Here is a 19,568-nt window from a genome sequence, read left to right as displayed (position 1 = left end):
ACATATAGCTAGAGCTAGAGAATATTTAAAAGTAAATTTTCTATCAATATAAATTACTGATTCTGATTGTTTTCCAGGCCTGATGGAATCGGAACAGTTTCAGTGGAAGAAAAAGAGAAATTTGAGGAGATAAAAGAGAGACTGTCTTTCCTTTTAGAAAATCAGATAAGCCATTTCAGGTATATATATTCTCTTCATTAATACAAGTATTTGCTTCTTCACTCAACCTTTGCAATCCCTTACAGATGTCTTTCTGTAACTAGTCAACAATTAGTAGTAGCCTGTCTATATTCATCAGTCTGTGGTCCGCTTCTCGGCCTGCGATCCAGTTTCACTGATCACTTGCATAGCCCCCTGTCCCTGCAATATCCTCTCCACTGCACCCCTTGCTTGCTGTGTGCACTTCTCATCCTTGCACAGCCTCTTTGCCTTTTCTCTGTGGCTGTTGCTCCCCCTCTGTGTTACCACCTGGCCAGGAGACGACTCTCCAGTCTCCCCTTCACAGCAGAACTTTCCTCAGTTATTCCAGCAGAGCAGAAAAGCTTAAGTCTTACCTGTACTCTGCACTTATCGCATGGCTATCATACATATTTCTTTTTTTAAATCCTCACCTGAGGCTATGTTTATTGGTTTAGAAAGAGAAGAATGGAGAGAGAGAAAACCATCAATTGGTTGCCTCTGGTACATGCCCCAGTCTGGATCTGACCTGCAACCTAGGCATGGGCTCTGACTGGGGATCAAACTGGCAACCTTTTGGTGTCTGGATGATGCTCCAACCAACTGAGCCACGTAGCCAGGGCATAATAGACATTTCTTTAGTCATTATTTATTTTTTAAGTCTACATTCTGTGAGAACAAGGACCACAATTCCCAGTACACTTCCTTGCTCAGAAAATTAACTATTAATACTAACATTTGTAGACTGAAAGATAAAAATCTCTTTTTTGCATCCATGTGTACATTTTTATTTTATTTTATTTATTTATAAAATTTTTAAATTGTTGTTCAAGTACAGTTTTCTGCCTTTTATTCCTGCAGCCCTTCCCACCTCCCCCCTGTTTCCTGCCCCCCTTGTTATTGTCCATGTGTCCTTTATACTTGTTCTGCAAACCCTTCCCCTTTTCCCCTGAATTGTATTAGATTATGTAAATAAAAACAGGATATTAAAAATAAAAACAAGTATTATAAACAAAATACTGAGCAGGACATAAAAACTAATCATAGTAAAAACTGTGTCTCAGTTATCTAGGACATTTACTTAACCAGTATAAGGTAGATACTGAATTTAGATCTAACTCCCCCAAAATGGTATAACCATATTGGAAGGGTGGAAAAGATGAGAATTATGTTTAGGGTGGGGGAAAGTGACCTTAAGGGAGAAAAAAGAGCTTATATATCTCAGATGAAGTAACAGGGAATTACATATTCACCCTTCTATCTGAAACAAAAAAGAAAGTTTTTTTTAGGCAAAATATGTGGGGAAAAGTGCTTTTTAAAACATTAAACATAAGCAATGAGTAACATTACTATATTTTGCCATGCATAACATGTACATTTTTGCCCAAATTTTTGAGGGAAAAATAAGGGTGTACATTATACATGGCTACTACTAATTCTGTATCTACATAAATGTTTTTAATTCTTTCATTTATGCTTATGCATTAAAAGTGTAACTCTAGAAAGCAGTAATGATATCCATATGCAAAATAATACACTGGAATACGATCATCAGTTTTGTGTCTAAAAGGAATACATAAAAATTGAATTAAGACAAAAGATTTTTTTCCTTAAAGTTTGGGCCAAAAATATGGGTGTTTGTTATACATGGAAGCACATCATATATGGCAAAACGCAGTTATTTGCCCCTGCCAACTGCAAGGATAGTGTTTTCAGGCCAAGGCCTGGAGAGAAGGAACCCAGGTGGGCCCCAGTGGGCATCCTGACTTGAGGAGGCAAGGCCAGAAGTCCAGGGAGAGCAAGGCAGCCAGTTTGCAGGTCAGGTCTCTGAAGAAGAGATTGCAGAGAGACGCTGCAGGCATCTGCTGAAAATCACCCTGGAGGCTTCTCCCTGTGCCTGTGAGGAAACTATCCTAAATCAGGCAAACAGCTGTGCTGACAGGATCACAGGGGGAAATCCCCCAAACTAACACTAGGCTAGTTCCAGTTCCTCCTACCCAGATTGCAAACTTTCTAATTCATGGGCATCAGGTAGAGAACTCACAACATTTTGCCTGAGTAGAGGGGAAAAAAACTAACCCTAGAATAAATACTGTCATGGTCTCTCCTAATGAAAATTAAAAGCTAGATTTGGATGAATCAGTGAATCAGTGTTCATGTAATTTAACAGTACTCCCAAACAAAGTTCAGAAATATTTAAAGGAATACAAAAATATTCAGCCATCAAAAAGGTAGAATAATTGTCTAGCATTCAGTCAAAAATTTCCAAGTATACAAAGAAATAGTAAAATATGATCAAAGAGAATAAAACCAACAAAAAAGTGAAAATGACACAGAAAATAAAAGTTAATAAACAGTAGTATTAAAAGAATTATTATTACTACATTTCATATGTTCAACCTATTAAAGGCATCTATGGAAACTTATAACATTATACTTAATAGTGAAAGACTGAATGTTTTCGAACAAAGATAAGAACAAGACAAGGATGCTTGCTGTCACTACTTCTATTCAAGACTGTACTGATGGCAGTCTAGCCAGTGCAGTGAGATGGAAAGGAAGACATTCAGATTGGAAAAGAAGTAAAATGGTCTTTATTAAACAGATGATATGATCACCCATGTAGAAAATTCTATGAAAATTACAAAAAAAAATGCTGCTCTAATTAATGTTAGAAAACTTGCAGGAGCCTAACTACATAAATATCAATTTGTACAATAGCAGCAAATAAATTGAAATTAAAAAACAATGCTGTTTATAATAACAATTATTAAATATTTAGGGTTCAATCTGTATGAAACCTGTGCACTGAAATGTACATTTGCCAAGAAAAATAAGAGAAAACCTGAATTGACCTATATAGGCAATGCTATCTCAGTCAAAATCTCAAAAGGGTTTGTAGAAACTACCAACGTAATTCTAAAATCCACATGGAAATACAAAGAACTTACCATAGCCAAAATAACTTTTCAAAGAGTAACATTGGAATGTTGACATGATCTAATTTCAAGACTTACAAAGCCACAATAATCAGGATAGTGTGATATAGAGAGTCCAGGATAGACTCACACACATATGGTTAATTGATTTTCAACAAATATATAAAGGCAATTTGAAAAGTATACTTTTTCAACAGATAGTGCTGCAGTTATTGGATAGCTAAATGCAAAACATTAAACTGGATCTATACCTTACAACTGATACAAAAGTTAACACAAAACGGATAAACCTAGAAAACAGAAAATCCCTGTATCCTTGGACTGAGCAAAAATTCTTAAATAGAACACCAAAAATCATGATTCATAAATGGCAAAATTATAAGCGAGCAATCTGGGGTCTGTGCACATGGTTCCTTGATGCCTGACCTAACAATTAGTGTGGAGGAAAACAGATTTTTACTTACAAGACTCCAACCTCAGGGGGAGGGGCAGCACTGGGAGCACCCGGCATGTCTCTTGCTCCCCACCAGGCTATATGCCAGAAGCCCTAAAGTTCCCCGTATTCTTATCTGTTCTTAAGCTGGCTGGGCAAACAGTTCTACATTCTCCCTGGAAGGTACATGCGTGGATTTCAGAGTCCCCATCCTCTCGCAGTAGCTTTCTTCTTCAGGATCTGGGGTATGGTGTCAGCCTCCATGTAGAACTACAGGAAAGCATGTGCCATGTTATACTGGGTCATCGTGGGGTCCAAAAAGGCACACAATCCCAAGAGAGTGGGCTCTCCATATGTCCTTCAGAAAAGCAGATGTCAGCATTCTCCTGTCACAGTTCAGCATTCTGGGTGTCTCCCAAAATAAATGCATGGTTTGGCAAGTCCCCACAATCCCCAGCTCCATCAGCTGCCACCATGCTCTCCATGCAGGTTTCCCAGCGGATCTCCTCTTTTTTTGCCGAAGTTCTTAATCCAAAACTGCATGGCTTCTCCTTACTCCAAAACAGATGGCACCTCCTTACACACCAGACCTCATGGCTGAATCCCTGTACTTCATGGCCTTCCTCATGGCTGCCTTCCTTCTTGCTGTCACTCATTACTGACCTTATGGCCTATGACGAGGCCCTTCCACACCTTTTGAAACTACATGGCTGCTACCCAATGGCTGTTTACCCTGATTTCAAATGCTGACCTGGAGCTTCCTATGTGACCTCATACCGGCCCCTCCTACAGTGTGCCACCTTTGCCAGTTCCCCTATATCTTCTGCCTTCTTTTGGCTGCCATCTTTAGTCAGGGCAAGAGTACCCTGGGACAAGGGAACCTCCACCTTCCTGCCTCTTGCAAAGGCACAATATAAACTCCCTGGCTACATCCCAAGACACTGGGTACTCTCTAGTCATGTCCACATTTCATCTGGGGTGGCCGCATAACTATTAACTTGCCTTTCATTGTGAAAAGTATCATAACTTCCATATCCTTCCCTTCCCCCATCTCTCAACCATGGGCTATGGGAAATATTTTCAGGGACCCTCACCCCACTCTGCACCACGTTACAAAATGTCACCTTGAACTTCATCAACATTAGGAGCTTTTGCTCTCCAAAGACATTTTTAAGGGACTAAAGAGAGAAATCTCAGAACGTGGGAAAACATTTTTACATTATATACCCCACAAAGGACTTCCACCCAGAATATATAAATAACTCTTAAAATTGAATAAAAAATGAAACAACTCAGTAAAAAGAGATTGTTTTTAGATATTTCTTCAAAGATGTATGATGGTGAAAAGGAATATAAAAGGATGCTCAATATCATTACTCTTTAGGAAAATAGAATTAAAACTACAGTAAGATACCCCTGCATACCTATAGTATAGGTAACAGCCCTGGTTGGTGTTGGCTCAGTGAATTGAGTGTAAGCCTGCAAACCCAGAGGGTCACAGATTCTATTCCCAGTCAGGGCACATGCCTGAGTTGCAGGCCAGGTCCCCAGTGGGGTCACATAGGAGGTGGCCACACATTGATGTTTTTCTCCCTCTCTTTCTTTCTCCCTTCCCCTTGCTCTAAAAATAAATAAAATATTTTTAAAGGGATTAAAATGGTAAAACCACTTTGTAAAATAGTTTTCAGGCTTTTAAAATTTTAAAAGCCTAACACATGACCTAGCCATTCCCCCCACCCAGGCAGTACCCCGAGAGAAATGAAAACATATGTTCACACAAAGACAACATGAATCATACTAGGACTACTGATAATAGCCAGCATAAAAAAACAAACTAGATGACCATCAACAAATGAAAAAACAATGTATTGGAATAAAAAGGAGTGAACTACTGATACATACAACAGCACAAATGAATATCAAAATACACTATGTAAGAGAACTGAGACCCAAAAAAGTACGTATTATATGATTCCTTTTCATTATAGAAAATACAGACTAATACAGATGATGAAAAGTAACTCAGAGTTGCATTGGCCCCTGAATTGGGGAGAAAATGTTTGGGGTTCATGGATATGCACCTTACCTTGACTGTAGTCGTGATTTCATAGATATATGTCATAAGTTATACATTGAATGCTTGAAATGTGTAGCTTATTTATGTCACCTACATCTTTAAAGCTATTTGTTAAAAGCTAAGTGCTTCTCTTCCATAGCGGGATTGTAGAATAATCTAAAACTGAAATACCAAGTAAGTGAGGTATAACTGACCTAAAGGACTTTTGTTTTTCATAAAAAAGCCTTTTAGAGGAAGTTTCCTTGTAGGCTATGTGGATAAATAACTTTGATAAAAATAAATACTATGTCTAAAAGTGGCTAAATAAAGAAATGTCTTCATTATAGGACAGATCTCTGCAGGCTCATTTATCTTTGTAATTAATTTACTAAAGTGGGAATAAGAAGGATGTCAATTTATTCTAGTTAGGGATTAAACTTGGTTGAATTTGTTATATAATTGAGTATTTCCCATTTTATGTTGCTATTATAGAGCTGCTAAAGTGGTAAAAAACCAAAAATATCTATCTGAAAAGCAAAACAAAACTGATTCCCTTCTTTTAAAACTTGTTTTGTAAAGATTAATTAAGCTTATGTGTAGTTATTTTCTGTACTTTATTGATTCAGGATTACTTGCACTCTGTAAATGTGTTGAATTATTTACACATCATGGGCAGCTAATGCTAATTCAGAACATGCCCAGTGGGACCTCGGAGCCCTGAAATGCTAAATGTAATCTGGGGATCAGTAACATTCCATTCATAAAATGCATCACCCACAGGTTAATGGAAATAAACAATAGGCAAGACAATGAGTGGATTATGCAAATGCACTGAAACGATTTAAGCGAGAGGAGGGGACAACAAGAAACTAATTTATGTTTTATTTAAATGTGGATTAAGGTTTATGGTATACAAAATGATTAAAGCTACTCTGCTAATTTGCTAATGGCTAAGAAGCACCACTGCACAGCAAAAAACTATCAAAATAAATTCGCTGTGGTCTTTTTATATGTGGGAGAGGCTAAGAGGCTGCAAAGAGGCAAGATTACATGCAGGAAACAGCAGGAAATGAACAGTATTCTGAAGAAAAATTTGAGTGACTAGATTTATATGACATATATCTGAGAAAAATAAGTTTCATGAAACTAAAACTCGGTCTTTATATTTAATTTCTGCTTTGTGAGAAATCAGTCTTTTTTCTTTTTCATTAAAATTTGATCCTGTAAAACAAAGTTAACTTAAAATACAAGTACTGTTGTAGAGCATCTTGTACAAATAACAACATGAAAGGAAATTCATTGTTAATTACATCTTAGATAATATGTCCACTAAAGTTCCTGAATAATGGCAAAAGACATGTGAAGATGTAAACTTATTTTCAAGTTATTGTTTTGGAGATTTCTAAGTCCGAGCAAATTAGCAGCCTGAGGACAGCCCAGCTTCCTCTAGCACTTGATCTTAGAACAGTAGCAATGGTCAGGGACATTCAGCAAAGCAAGGAGTTTGCAGCAGGATCAAGTAGCCCTGACATTCTGTACTCCTTAAATGGAAAGTGACCTGAAGAGGGACCCCACTGGAAAGAGCAACACATCTGTCACCTCCATGTGACACTAACTTCTGAGGAACCCACTTCAAGCTCCCAGCCATTGACCTGCCCTTCAGTTGTTGGTGTATTAGGAATGCGTGGGCTAGAAATCTTCCCGGTAAATGACTCTGCTGGCAAAACAGCTGCAGAAGGTTTGGGTGTGCTGTTTGAGGAGGGTGGAGAGTTAGGCACCAGTGTAGACAGACAAATGTCAGGAAAGGGGGGTACAAAATTGGTAGAGAATGCATTTTAAGTATCTCTTCACTCATAGGAGCCTAGTAGTTCTCTCTTCATTACTGTATTTTTTCTATACCTGTATCATCAAAACTTTAGGACCTTTTCCACCACAGTTTGTACCCTTATTGTCTAAGACATTTAAATCATGGGACTAGGCAAATGTCAACATTAAAATTCTCCCAGGTGGGCTGATGCTATTTTAACCACTTTTCATTATTCTGAAATCATGCCAGGTAATAGTAAAGGGTACTATTTAGCAGTTTGAATATGAAATGTTTGACTTTTTGTTCCTCCTTTTGTTTTTGAAGATACTGCTTTCCCTTTGGACGGCCTGAAGGTGCTCTAAAAGCTACGCTTTCCTTACTCGAAAGGGTATGTTCAAACATTACTTTGTAAACACTGTTCACATTGTCAGTCACTGTGTGTTTTAGCTATTGAACTAGGCAGACAGTCTCATTTGTCATGAGTGTGTTGTCCTCTCAGTACACTGCATTTCATCAATTTCTGACACTTTCTTGCTACATTCAAAATGTTCCTACATACTGCTTCTTCCTTCCCAAAACCTTTCTGAAGCCTATGCTGCTATCATATGCTGAGTTGATGGCATCTTTTTGGTAGTTAATTTGTTCTTTTCTACCTTTTTCTCCTCTCATGAAATAGTCTTTTTTTTATTCAGTTAAGTATAACTATCTTTCAGACTAGATAGTTGTCTTTCATTATCTCCCCTGACTTGTTTGTACTTCTACCTGTCATATTCCTCATATTTATAAGTTTATCATATAATATTCACAAACATATTATTCCTTTTAATCTAAATTCATCTCAAAATTTGTTTTAGTTCAACCTGTGTATTGCTCTAAATGAATTCATGAACTATATAAATTAATTTCCCCTCAAAAAATAAATAGCAAATGAGGTTTTATATCCATGCCAAAAAATTGTTCATTAATGGGGCAAAATACAATCAGAGGCATAGAAACATGGTAACAGCTGTAGGAGGGGAGGGAGGAAGTGGGCACTGGTTGAAAAGTGAAGGGAGTGGACTTCCGCCAAGATGGAGGCGTAGGTGGGAACACTTTTCATCCTTGTGCAACCAAATATAAAAAAAAAAACAAAGTTTTAACAACAATAAACACAACCAAACCACACAGAAAATCGAATACGGAGTCTAGAAATAACGGACCGCTCAGCTAAACCGGTGAGAGGGGCGAAACCAGCAGTGGAGCCAGTCGGGCAAAAAAGATCCAGGCGGTGCACAGGCAGCCGGGGCATGGATCCCAGGTGCGAGCTAGCTATGGGAGGAACCCAGGGAAGAGGCGCTGCTGGCTGTCTGCAGTTGCTGGCGCATTTGCATGCAGATAAACCAGTGAAGAGGCGAGCATTGAGACAGATCTCGCAGGCCCCAGCAACTGGCACAGGGTGGCAGACTCGCACATTTGCTCTCGGATGAGCAGGCGGGGGCAAGTGGGGAGGCGGACTAGGCAGACAGAGAGGACCGCCGTTGCTCCTTCTCTGACCCCGCCCCCACATACAGGGTCACAAACCTGCGACCTGGGTGGCCCCACCCAGGTAAACACCAAGGCGCCTCTCCTCATAGGTAACAGGCACAAACAGATCAAAACATGGCTCAAGAACAACTCAGAGCCCCAGAGCCCATAAACCTAAGCGATGAAGAAATAGCCAAACTTTCAGATGCACAGTTCAAAACATTGGTGATCAGGATGCTCACAGAACTGGTTGATTGTAGTCACAAATTAGAGGAATATATGAAGGCTAAACTAATTGAAATGAATGGAAATGCACAGGAAACCAACAGTAATGGAAAGGAAACTGGGACTCAAATCAAAGGAGTGGACCAGAAGGAGGAAGAAATGACCAAACAGAAAAGGATGAAGAAACAAGAATTCAAAAAAAGAAGGAGAGGCTTAGGAACCTCCAGAACATCTTTAAACGTTCCAACATCTGAATTATAGGGGTACCAGAAGGGGAAGAGGAACACCCACAAGTGGAAACCTTATTTGAACAAATAATAAAGGAGAACTCCCCCAATCTGGCAAAGGAAATAGACTTCCAGGAAATCCAGGAAGCTCAGAGAGTACCAAAGAAGTTGGACCCAAGAAGGAACACACCAAGGCACATCATCATTACATTAGCCAAGATTAAAATGAAAGAGAGAATTCTAGAAGCAGCAAGACATAAGGGGACAGTCACCTACAAAGGAGTTCCCATCACACTGTCAGCAGATTTCTCAAAAGAGACCTTACAGGCAAGAAGGGGCTGGAAAGAAGTATTCCAACTCATGAAATCCAAAGACCTATATCCAAGATTGCTCTATCCAGCAAAGCTTTCATTTAAAATGGAGGACAGATAAAGTGCTTCTCAGATAAGGTCAAATTCAAGGAATTCATCATCACCAAGCCCTTATTATATGAAATGTTAAAGGGACTTACCTAAGAAAAAGAAGATAAAAAAGATGAATAGTGAAAGGACAGCAAACTCAGTTACTAAGAACCACACCTAAAACAAAAGCAAATTAAGAGGACAGCTAGATCAGGAGTGAACCATAGAAATGAAGATCACATGGAGGGTTAGCAACAGGGAAGTGGGAGAAGAGGAATGGGGGAGAAGGTACAGAAAATAAGTAGCATAGACAGTAGATAGAAAATAGATAGGGGGGAGGGTAAGAATAGTAGGGGAAATATAGAATCTAAAGAACTTGAGACACGTGTTCATGAACTAAAGGTGGGGAATGGTGGTGGAGGGGAATGGAGGAGGGGAAATAGAACAAATGTAATGGCATAATCAAAAAAAAGTTTAAAAAGTTAAGGGAGTGGACAAACATGCATGCATAACCCATGGACATGGACAATGGTGTGGCGATGACTGGGAGTGGAGGGCAGACTGGGTGGAGGGGGTAAAGGGGGGAAATTGGGACAACTATAATAGCATAAACAGTAAAATATTTAAAAGGAAAACATTGTTCATTGATGAAAGTATATTCTCCACTCCTGTTTTCATGGTAGACTGGGTTTGGAAGGGAAGTATCATTTTCATCTGTCTATAAAACTATCCATATGCCCATTGGAAGCTAACAGGTAGTGTGGACACCTCCTAGTCACTATCAGTGTTAAGGGATAACATCTAGGGGTCATCTGTAGCCCATGTTTTGATTATTCAGGTTCTTATTTATCGGCTTCAAGTACTTGTTCCTATCCATTTTCCTGCCCAATGAATTCTAGGTATTGCATTGTTATTAGCCCCTCTAGGAAAAGCAAAAAGGAAAGACATTCTCAGGGACTTAAGGACTTGAGATGAGGGCTAGAACTAATGCTTAAAATGAGGTCTTTCACTTATAGATTGGTTTTATCTACGTATCCTTTTGTTATCCTTGATTATTGTGCATTGGTATAATACAAATATTATTGTGGGAATTATTTGTTGTATTATAATTTTTATAATACAACCCAAGCTTTTCAAAGTATAGATTTTATCCTGTTCATTAAGGTATCATAGATATGATAAAATCCTGAAAGATAGCTTTACTTTTGGGAACTGCATCCCATGCCGAGTACCTCCTGCAGCCCCTCTGTGAACTGGTTTCCATGGTAGAGCTCCCTCCACCCCTCCCTACCTTCCAAAGGGCAGAGTTAGTGGAAGGAGAGATGCCCTCATGCCCTGCACTGATGAGGAAGGATGAACAGTGACCTTTATTCCAGTTATAGTCACGAATCAGGTCTCTTACCGAATTGAGAGAGAACTGATAAAAGCTGTATCTTCATTTTCATGGCTTTGTCCTTACTGATATCTTAGAAAAATAAAATAAAACCTGCAAGTGAATTCTTATTTATTTTTATTTTTTTATTTTACTTCGTGAGAGAAGGGAAGGGAGGGAGAGAGGTAGGGAGAGAAACATCAACATGCCAGAGATCCATTAGTGGGTTGACTCTCATATGACCCCAGCTGGAGACCTGGCCTGCCACCCAGGCATGGGCACATGGGAATTGAACCAGCAAAGTTTCGGTTCTCAGGCCAGCACTTAATCCACTCAGCCACACCAGCCAGGGCTACAGATGAATTCTTGATACTTATGATACCTTGGAGAACAAGGGGAGGAAACGTGAAAGAGAGGTTGTGTCTCCTTTTTGCACTGGTCAACACTTTTCTGCACTTGCCAGGAAAGAGATTTCAGTTCCCACCTCTCTAAATTAAGTGTCCAACTCTTAGATAGTAAGAAATATTACTTGATTTCAACCCTGGACTCACCTCTGTAACAGATAAACACATTCTAATTTTACCAACTATTTGTATTTAAAAGTGTGCTGCCATGGTAAGGCCTGGTAGTATGTTTGTGATTCTGTATGTGGCACAAAGTTAGTCTTAAGTTCAAATTTTAGTAATAATAACATTAAAAATAGTACTGTGTGTATCTTTTTTACTCTAAGGATTTTTCTGGCTATAAAAAGTAATGTTCAGTGCAAAATAAAGTGTAAATGTACGTCTGCGTTAAAGATTTTTTAATATGAGAGTTTGAAGACTAAATGAAGTTGATGGGGAAGAAGCTTTTAAATGACAATTTACTGTTTTCAGAAGGAATCCTTGCCTAACAGTATAAAATTATGTTGTCAAGGATTATCAGTGCTAGAATGATTGAACAAATTTGAGATTATAAGCACCAATGCTGACTGAAAGAGAATGAAGTAATAAAGCAGAAAATGGGCATTTTCATGATTTTTTATTATTTCCTTATGATAAAGGACAAATAGGATAGCAAAAACACTTAAGTTATTGTCTTCTCTACAATAATAGTTTACTATATACTTTATAATTTGAGTATAAGCAAAGCAAGAAAAAAACCATTAGCTACATGGAAAAATAAAGTAATTGAAATTATTGTGAGCCATTTATCACCAGGAAAGTTCAAAGGAACACTATTGGAGTCATTAAATGAGTATTTAAGTACAGTGCACTTTGAATTTTGGATATAATTTTATTTTCCCCTTGCCAGTAGTTATATTTTTAAAAGAAAAATCCAAAAACACAAATTAGGAACCCAACATAAAATTTTTTTTCTAAATTCAGAAAGTTTTTATGTATTTTAACATTTGATACTACATTTCACTAAGAAGGGTGTTTTTTTCCTCCTCAGTATATCATAGTAACTAAAGTTTAATTAGTGAAAGTGGTCTTGATTTTTATAGAGCACAGTAAGAAGATGCTTATTCTTAATGGAGTTTTGTTATTGTTTTCATCTGTGTTGCTCAAAATATTTAAAGCTTTTAAGCTAGGGATGCAAAAGACAAACTTTGTTTATTACTTGTCCCAAGGATGGTAATCCTGATCTGAAACAGCTGCTTCAGTGGTGTCACAGGTCCCTGAAGGAAGAGTGACAGTCACACTGAATGGTGGCTTGGCCTGTGTGAGGTTTTGATGTGCACAAATGAGGCTGAGACAGGAGGAGCCAAGACTGGAGGATTACTTCCCAGTTGGGAGGTGCTGACTCATTACCTCCCCCAATGTTACCTCACACCCCTCCTACTAATAGGTCTAGAACAATTTGTTTTAGTATTTTATGCAATTATCTATCTCTCCTTCTCTCTCTCTCTCTCTCTCTCTTTCTTTAATGTTTTAGGTTTTAATGAAAGATATTGCAACTCCTGTACCAGCAGAAGAGGTGAAAAAAGTGGTCAGAAAATGTCTGGAGAAAGCTGCCTTGATCAATTACACTAGACTCACAGAATATGCCAAAATAGAAGGTCAGTGCAGTGAGCAATTGCCGACATGTCAGTGAGAGCCAACAATGCCTATTAACTGAATTTTCTGTGAGAAGCCCTTTCGTTTCCTGAACAAACCTGTACCATGGCAAAGGGAAATGTCTCATTAAAATCTCAGCTGGTGAACTGAAGAGCTTTTTCCTATTCATTGCTTTAATATGCCTCCTGGGACTCTGCTTGAATGAAAGACCCAGGATTCGTGCTTAAGTTGTCCTTTGTTCTTATTTTGAGATTGCAAGAAGCCAAAAGGTGTTTTCTTGGGTTGTATTTTTGACATTACTGTATGTCTAGTGTTCAAACTATGGACAGTGTGTTCTTTCCTCATCAGTAACAGTATAGTATTACATAATTGTATTTTCCATTCTGCATTGTCACTCAGAAAAGGAAGAAACTTGTTGATTATCACAAGAGCTAAAATAAACTGATAGAATTCCTTGCAACTTTTGCTTATAATATATCAATGCATTTGGAAGATTAGATCTCTTGAGAAAACTACATTTTTTTCTCCAGGTTTTACTCATTAAAGATACTGAAATTTAAGATGTTTAGAAGTAAGTGGATTTAAAATTTTGGCAAAGTGACACAGTTTTTACCCAAACATCTTTTGATTGATATAATTAAAAGGAATAAAAGGACCTTAAATTTTCTGCTCTAATTATAAAATTATCATGTGCAATAAATACATGTAGCATTAACTTAGGGAGGAAAAAAGATTGCAATGTCAAATATTTATGTTTAAAAGTAAAAAATAAATCATCTATTAAAAAATTTAGTAACCTTTAATATTAAACTGTACATAAATTTTTTAATTAGTTACTATTATGATAGTTTCATGAAAATTGGGACAATGAAAAAGTTGATTATAATGGGCTGTGTTTTATCATTTTCTCTCTCCAAATCTGATCAATCTTTGTAACAAGCGTGTGATAACCATCCTCCTGAGTGATTAACAAAAAAGCCATCCCATCACTATAGCAACCAATATTATATCACAAGAGTAACAACATGAAACCTCCTTAGTTACCAGTTTAACATCATTAATTATGATATCATGTTGTGTTAAAGCACAAGCAATAATATTAGATCATTGGGGGAAAGTGGAAGATAAACAGATTGGTTTTCACATTTTGAATACTCATTCAAATAGTTTTCATGTTTTGGGAATAGTGGGTGTTGTATACATGGATCAAAAGAATTAATATAAAAATAGACATGTTAAAACCTTTCAAATCTGGCAAAGAAAAAATGTGTGTGTATAACCCGAATAAACACAATATTGCTTTATCTAACTATTACAAACCCTATCTAAAAAAATGAGAATGTTTTTGTTAACTGTCTATTTTAGTTAATTGTTTTGACTTCTACCTTATCCAACAATACTGAAAACATATGCAGTGTGTGTGTATATATACACACCGTGTCTCATTTTTCAGACCAAAGATGCACCTAGGTTTTAGAGGAGGAAAATAGGAAAAAAAATTGTGAAGCAAAAAATGTGATAAAATATTTAATAACATAAATAACATAATATTTCACCAATGTAAATGAAAACCGAACTCAGCAGCAGCATTAACAACCATTATTCCTCCCAAATTTGGCATGGGAAAGTGCATTTTACAGTCTGAAAAATATGGTGTATATATATATATATATATATAGAGAGAGAGAGAGAGAGAGAGAGAGAGAAAGAGAGAGAGTTTATCTCTGTGCTTAATTCTTAGTCATAGAGTACCTTGTAATATGGACAAATGGAGAATATCATTTGTACACAAACATGGGCTTTTTTATTAATCAGATAGGCAGACATGGCAACACTGGTGATCAAAAAGGTATAGTTATTCTTCTGGGTCATGCATTAAAACAGTCCTGCATTAGAGGAAAACTTCTAATAAGATCAAGTGGTCAGTGAGCTGAGTCAATAGGACCACAGTGGCCAGTCGTCCCACCCTCTCCCTTTCTGGAGTCACACTCTCTTATCTCTAGTCCAGTATGAGAATATTCTAGACAATGGAACCACAGAAATCTGATCAGATAGGACTACTGAGAAGTCTCATTTTGAAAAACAACAAAATGCATGCTTATTACATGGGAAAAACTTCCATGCTTTTTACAATATTACCTCTTTTGTATCTTAAAAAATAAAGAGTCTTTGTTTTATGCTTGGATCAGACCAAGAACTAAGTCAAATTTAACTTCTTGGCTTGATTGGCCTTTGGTATTATTTGAGCAACATGGGTAGAGTTTGCTTTTCTCCTAAATTGTCTTTTCTTATGTTTTAGGCCCAGCAGAAAAGGAGACAGGTAACTGATGTTTGTGCATGCATGTGCCAGTATTTCTGACATGGCGCTGTTGTGTTTTGATATTATGAATGACTCTTTTTTTCAGGGCTCCTACCAGATCACTTAAACTAAGGTAGTGAAAATACTTTGATTTCATGAGAACTATTGCTAATGCTTTGTAGGAAAAATATAGGACATTTACCTCTGTAAAAGCTCAGCACTGGTTTTTAAAGTGAATTTAAAGTGAAACACCTGAGGCTGTATTAATGTTATGCATTATGCTTTAAGCATGGACACTAATTTTATTTGGAAGCTGCTGCCAGTGTTTGAAGGGCTCTTACAACTGGAAAAAGAGAACCATCTTTCCTTTATCACTCCTGAAAAATAACATGAGAGTGGAAAGCATAAATGCTATTAAATAAAAAATAAGCAACTCTTAACTTTGAAAGTGGTTAATCACAGGAATGAGCAGAGGTTATGAAATCCCAAATCAAGAAATTGCTGGAAGAATGTTCTCTGAGTCTCTAAATTTTGAAAGGTTTTGTTGCTTCTTTTTTAGTGTCACTTATCACAGTTGCGGTTATCTCAGTTACACATGCCTCCACCGTGCCTGTTTATCCTGCCTATCTCCTCTTCAGCCTCCTGAAGGCAAGGTCTTTACTGAACTTGTAGTCCAAAGTTACTGTTGTATCGCCAGTGTAACTGAGAAAATTGGGGCTCAGCCACATGGTACCTTGACACATGACCCAACAATTAGTATTCAGAGAAACAGGTTTTTATTTACAGGATTCCAGCCTCCAGGAGGTGGAAGCTCATAGCCCTGTTCTCCCATGAGACATGGCACTCCCTTGTTCCCCAAGAGGCTATAAGCCAAAACCATGCCCAGAAGTTCCCTATATCCGTATCTGTTCTTAAATCAGCAGCACAAATGGATCTCCTTCTCTGGAAGGTGCTCTTGTGGGTTTCAGAGTCACCATCTTCTCTTAGGAGCTCTCTCCTTTGGGGTCTGATTACGTTGTTCTCAGCCTTCGTGTAATGGTTCAGGGAAACATGTGTCATGTTACCCTGGATTATGGTGGAGTCCAAGGTGGCACACTTCCCAAGAAAGTGGCTTCTCCATATGTCCTTCAGAGAAGCAGAAGTCTATAACTCAGTGTTCCAGGCCACAGTTCAGCCCCAGGCATCTCTCACACGTCTGTTCTTGGTTAGGAAGGTCCCCACACAGCTCTGTCAGCTCTGCCACCATCTTCTTCAGGCAGGCTTCCCAGCAGGTCTCCTCTCCTACACCAGACATGGTAGCAGACCCTTTCCTGCACAGCAGACCACATAACCAACTGGACATGTCCTACGTCCTTTCAGGCCACGTGGCTAATTGTTGTGATGCACTCCCCCTCTCTTTCAGCCCACCCTCATTTCAAATGCTTGGAATGTCCTTTGTGACCTCATAGCCAGCCCCTCCTATGATGCACCACTTTTGCCAGTTCCACCTGTATCTTTTACCTTCTTTCAGCTGCCATCTTTAGTCAGGGCAAGAGTTCCCCATGATGCACAGACATCTGGGGTGGTCATCCACCTCCCCTGGCTGTGTTACAAGTCACTATATGCTCTTAAAAGTCACATATACCTGTCCTGGGCAGCAGCCTTGCATTCAAGAAAGGCACAGCAATTAACTTGCCATTGTTATGCAAAGTGTCTTAAACACTGTATCATCCACTTCCTTCCAATTAAAGTTTTGGGGATTTTCTCCTATTTCTCGGGACTCCCACTCAGTACCCCATCACACCAGCACCTAGGACTATGCCATGACACCCGCAGGTACTTAGTACTTTAGGGAGAAACAAGAGGTTAGTTAATTTTATCTGAAAACAATGGAGGGAGAGATGAGTGATGAACCTTTCTGGTCCTAGTTTGCTGGTCTTAGTCAAATTTTGCAAGCATCATTATAGAGAAGTTCGCTTGGGTTGTTTTTAACTGAAGGCTTCTATTAAGGGCTTTGTTTTTCTCTTTTTCCTATGTTTTTCTATTCTTTTCCAGTATTTGACCCCAGAAATAGTCAGGAACAAAAGACTCAGAGTCAGGCAGAGGGGAAAAAACACACCTATGGTGATTGCTAGAGTCCACTTTAGAAAAATAAACTAGAAAGCACCTGAGACTGTCAGTTCCTTTTATGACAGCCCATTGTTCTCTTTAACAAACTTTTCCAAAACCTCTTATGGTATTTCATCCCCCACAGCATTTCTGTTTTATAGTTTGCACAGAAGCCCAGGGTCGTTAGGGGCTTTCCCACTGCCAGAGAGTAAATTAGCAGGCCAGCTGGGAGCAGCGTCAGGTGTCCTGATCCCCATCCACAGAGGCCCTGCTCCTCCCCCTGTGGGATACAGAGGGGTTGCAGCCACCTTCATGAAGGATGGGGCAGAGGCTGTTGCCCTGTTCCCATTAAGAGGCCAGGAGAGGAAGCTTGCTGTTGGCCATGAACCTCACCTCACACATACTTAACATCCACGCCGCTGCCCAACTGCACAGCCTGACTCTAGAGAAAACATCTCTTAAAAATTAAATGCTTGCCTAGAGGAGAAAAAAAATCAGTGTAGTCTCGGTAATTTAAGTGGATGGAGGGAAAAGCTCATCTCAATTGAAGAATGTTCTCAAGTAACAGAAGAGAGGTTTTTAAGATATGTGATTATATTCCTGTGGTTGCATTTGGTTGCCAGCTAACAAGGTTACTTAGCAATGTTTTGGGGGTATTTTTAAAATTGAGAATATCAATTACATGTGTAAGAGTGAAAACGCTTGTTAAGACTTTCACATAGCACTCTCTTGAGCATTATAATTATTCTCCATTGTTAGTTTGTAGAAAAGAGTAAAACTGTGCCCAAAATTTGTCATAATTTTGTGATTTATTGTCTATTGCCCCAAAGTATTTTTATTTACATTGCTGCAGTAGTTCCTTTAAAAACTCTTCAAAATCGATATTTTACAAAATTAACTGAGACTTCAGGAAAAGTTAGCAAGATTGTCTTTTTGCTGTTAAAATGCAGCGCACCTGAGATTCGCACCTGCAGCCCCAGACGCCGGAGCCGTCTTCGTGCTCTGTCGCTGGCGGCCCTGCCTCCCAGGCTGTCTGATTGGAAGCAGGGGCATTTTTTTAAAAACACCCAACCACATCACAAAAGTCATTTTTCCCCAAGATAATGTTTAACAATCATCCCTTATATGCACATTATATGCAGTCATTCATTCCTTACACCTCTTTATAATAAATACTGTTTTTACTACTTTTTCAGGAATCTGAAGCAGAGAGGTTACTAGGCCAGCTGGGCACATAGCTGATTATTGGGAGGTTAGAAATACTGTCTGTTACATAATAATAGAGCTATCTTCTTATTTTCCTTTTCTTCCTCTGTCCCCTTCTTGGTAAGCTCGTACACTTAAATTTGCACTCAGTCAAAACTCAGCTGAGAGGATTCTGGAATGGTGCTCTCTGCAGAAATTGACAGAAGCCGTATGTGTATGTAACTTAAAATGTTCTGGTTGTCACATTAAAGAGCTAAAAAGAAACAAGTGAAATTAATTTTAACAAGATAGTTTATTTAACCCAATGTATCCCGAATATCATCTTGTAAAATGTATTCAGTATACAAAATTATTGACATACTTAACATTACTCATTTTCATAGACTGTCTTTGAAATCCGGTGTGCATTTTACTCTCACAGCCCATCTGCCGTGTGTGGCTAGTGGCTGCTGAATTGGAGAGCACAGGCTCCTAGTGTGAGGCTGAGTTGGTCTCTAGAATTGGAGTCTTTACATTTTCCCCGCATATCTTCAGTGTCAGGTGTTGAAAGATGAAAATGTGCAACATTTTAATTGAGACACCCCAACTCAGAGTGTTTCTCCCTCTTCCCTGCTTTATTTTTCTTGATATCACTTACAGTTTAACATATGCTATAGTTCATTCATGCAACTGTTGGCCTAGGATGTTAGCCCCACAAGAGCAGGGCTTTTGGGTTTTAATAACTGCCATATCTCCAGTGCCAAGAAAAGTGCCTGGCACATATTTAGTACTGGATAAATATTTATTGAATAAATGA

The 19,568-nt window shown here is 38.5% G+C and overlaps 1 protein-coding gene across 5 annotated transcripts in view; it reads left to right on the top strand.

The window, feature by feature from the left end:
* CADPS2 (calcium dependent secretion activator 2) overlaps window positions 1-19,568 on the top strand; it is a 621,734-nt gene that overhangs the window by 464,235 nt on the left and 137,931 nt on the right. For all 5 annotated transcript variants that reach the window (XM_053669960.1, XM_053669959.1, XM_053669957.1 and 2 more), the window contains exons 14-16: window positions 78-179; window positions 7,737-7,800; window positions 13,058-13,181. In XM_053669960.1, coding sequence (XP_053525935.1) covers window positions 78-179; window positions 7,737-7,800; window positions 13,058-13,181 — 290 coding nt within the window. The remainder of the gene's footprint in view (window positions 1-77; window positions 180-7,736; window positions 7,801-13,057; window positions 13,182-19,568) is intronic.

This window comes from Artibeus jamaicensis, unplaced genomic scaffold, assembly GCF_021234435.1.
Source record: "Artibeus jamaicensis isolate MK-2021 breed Jamaican fruit bat unplaced genomic scaffold, CSHL_Jam_final contig_540, whole genome shotgun sequence".
NCBI lineage: Eukaryota > Metazoa > Chordata > Mammalia > Chiroptera > Phyllostomidae > Artibeus > Artibeus jamaicensis.
The sequence above is the reverse complement of the archived record's forward strand: the minus strand, read 5'-3'. Positions and strand labels throughout refer to the sequence as shown.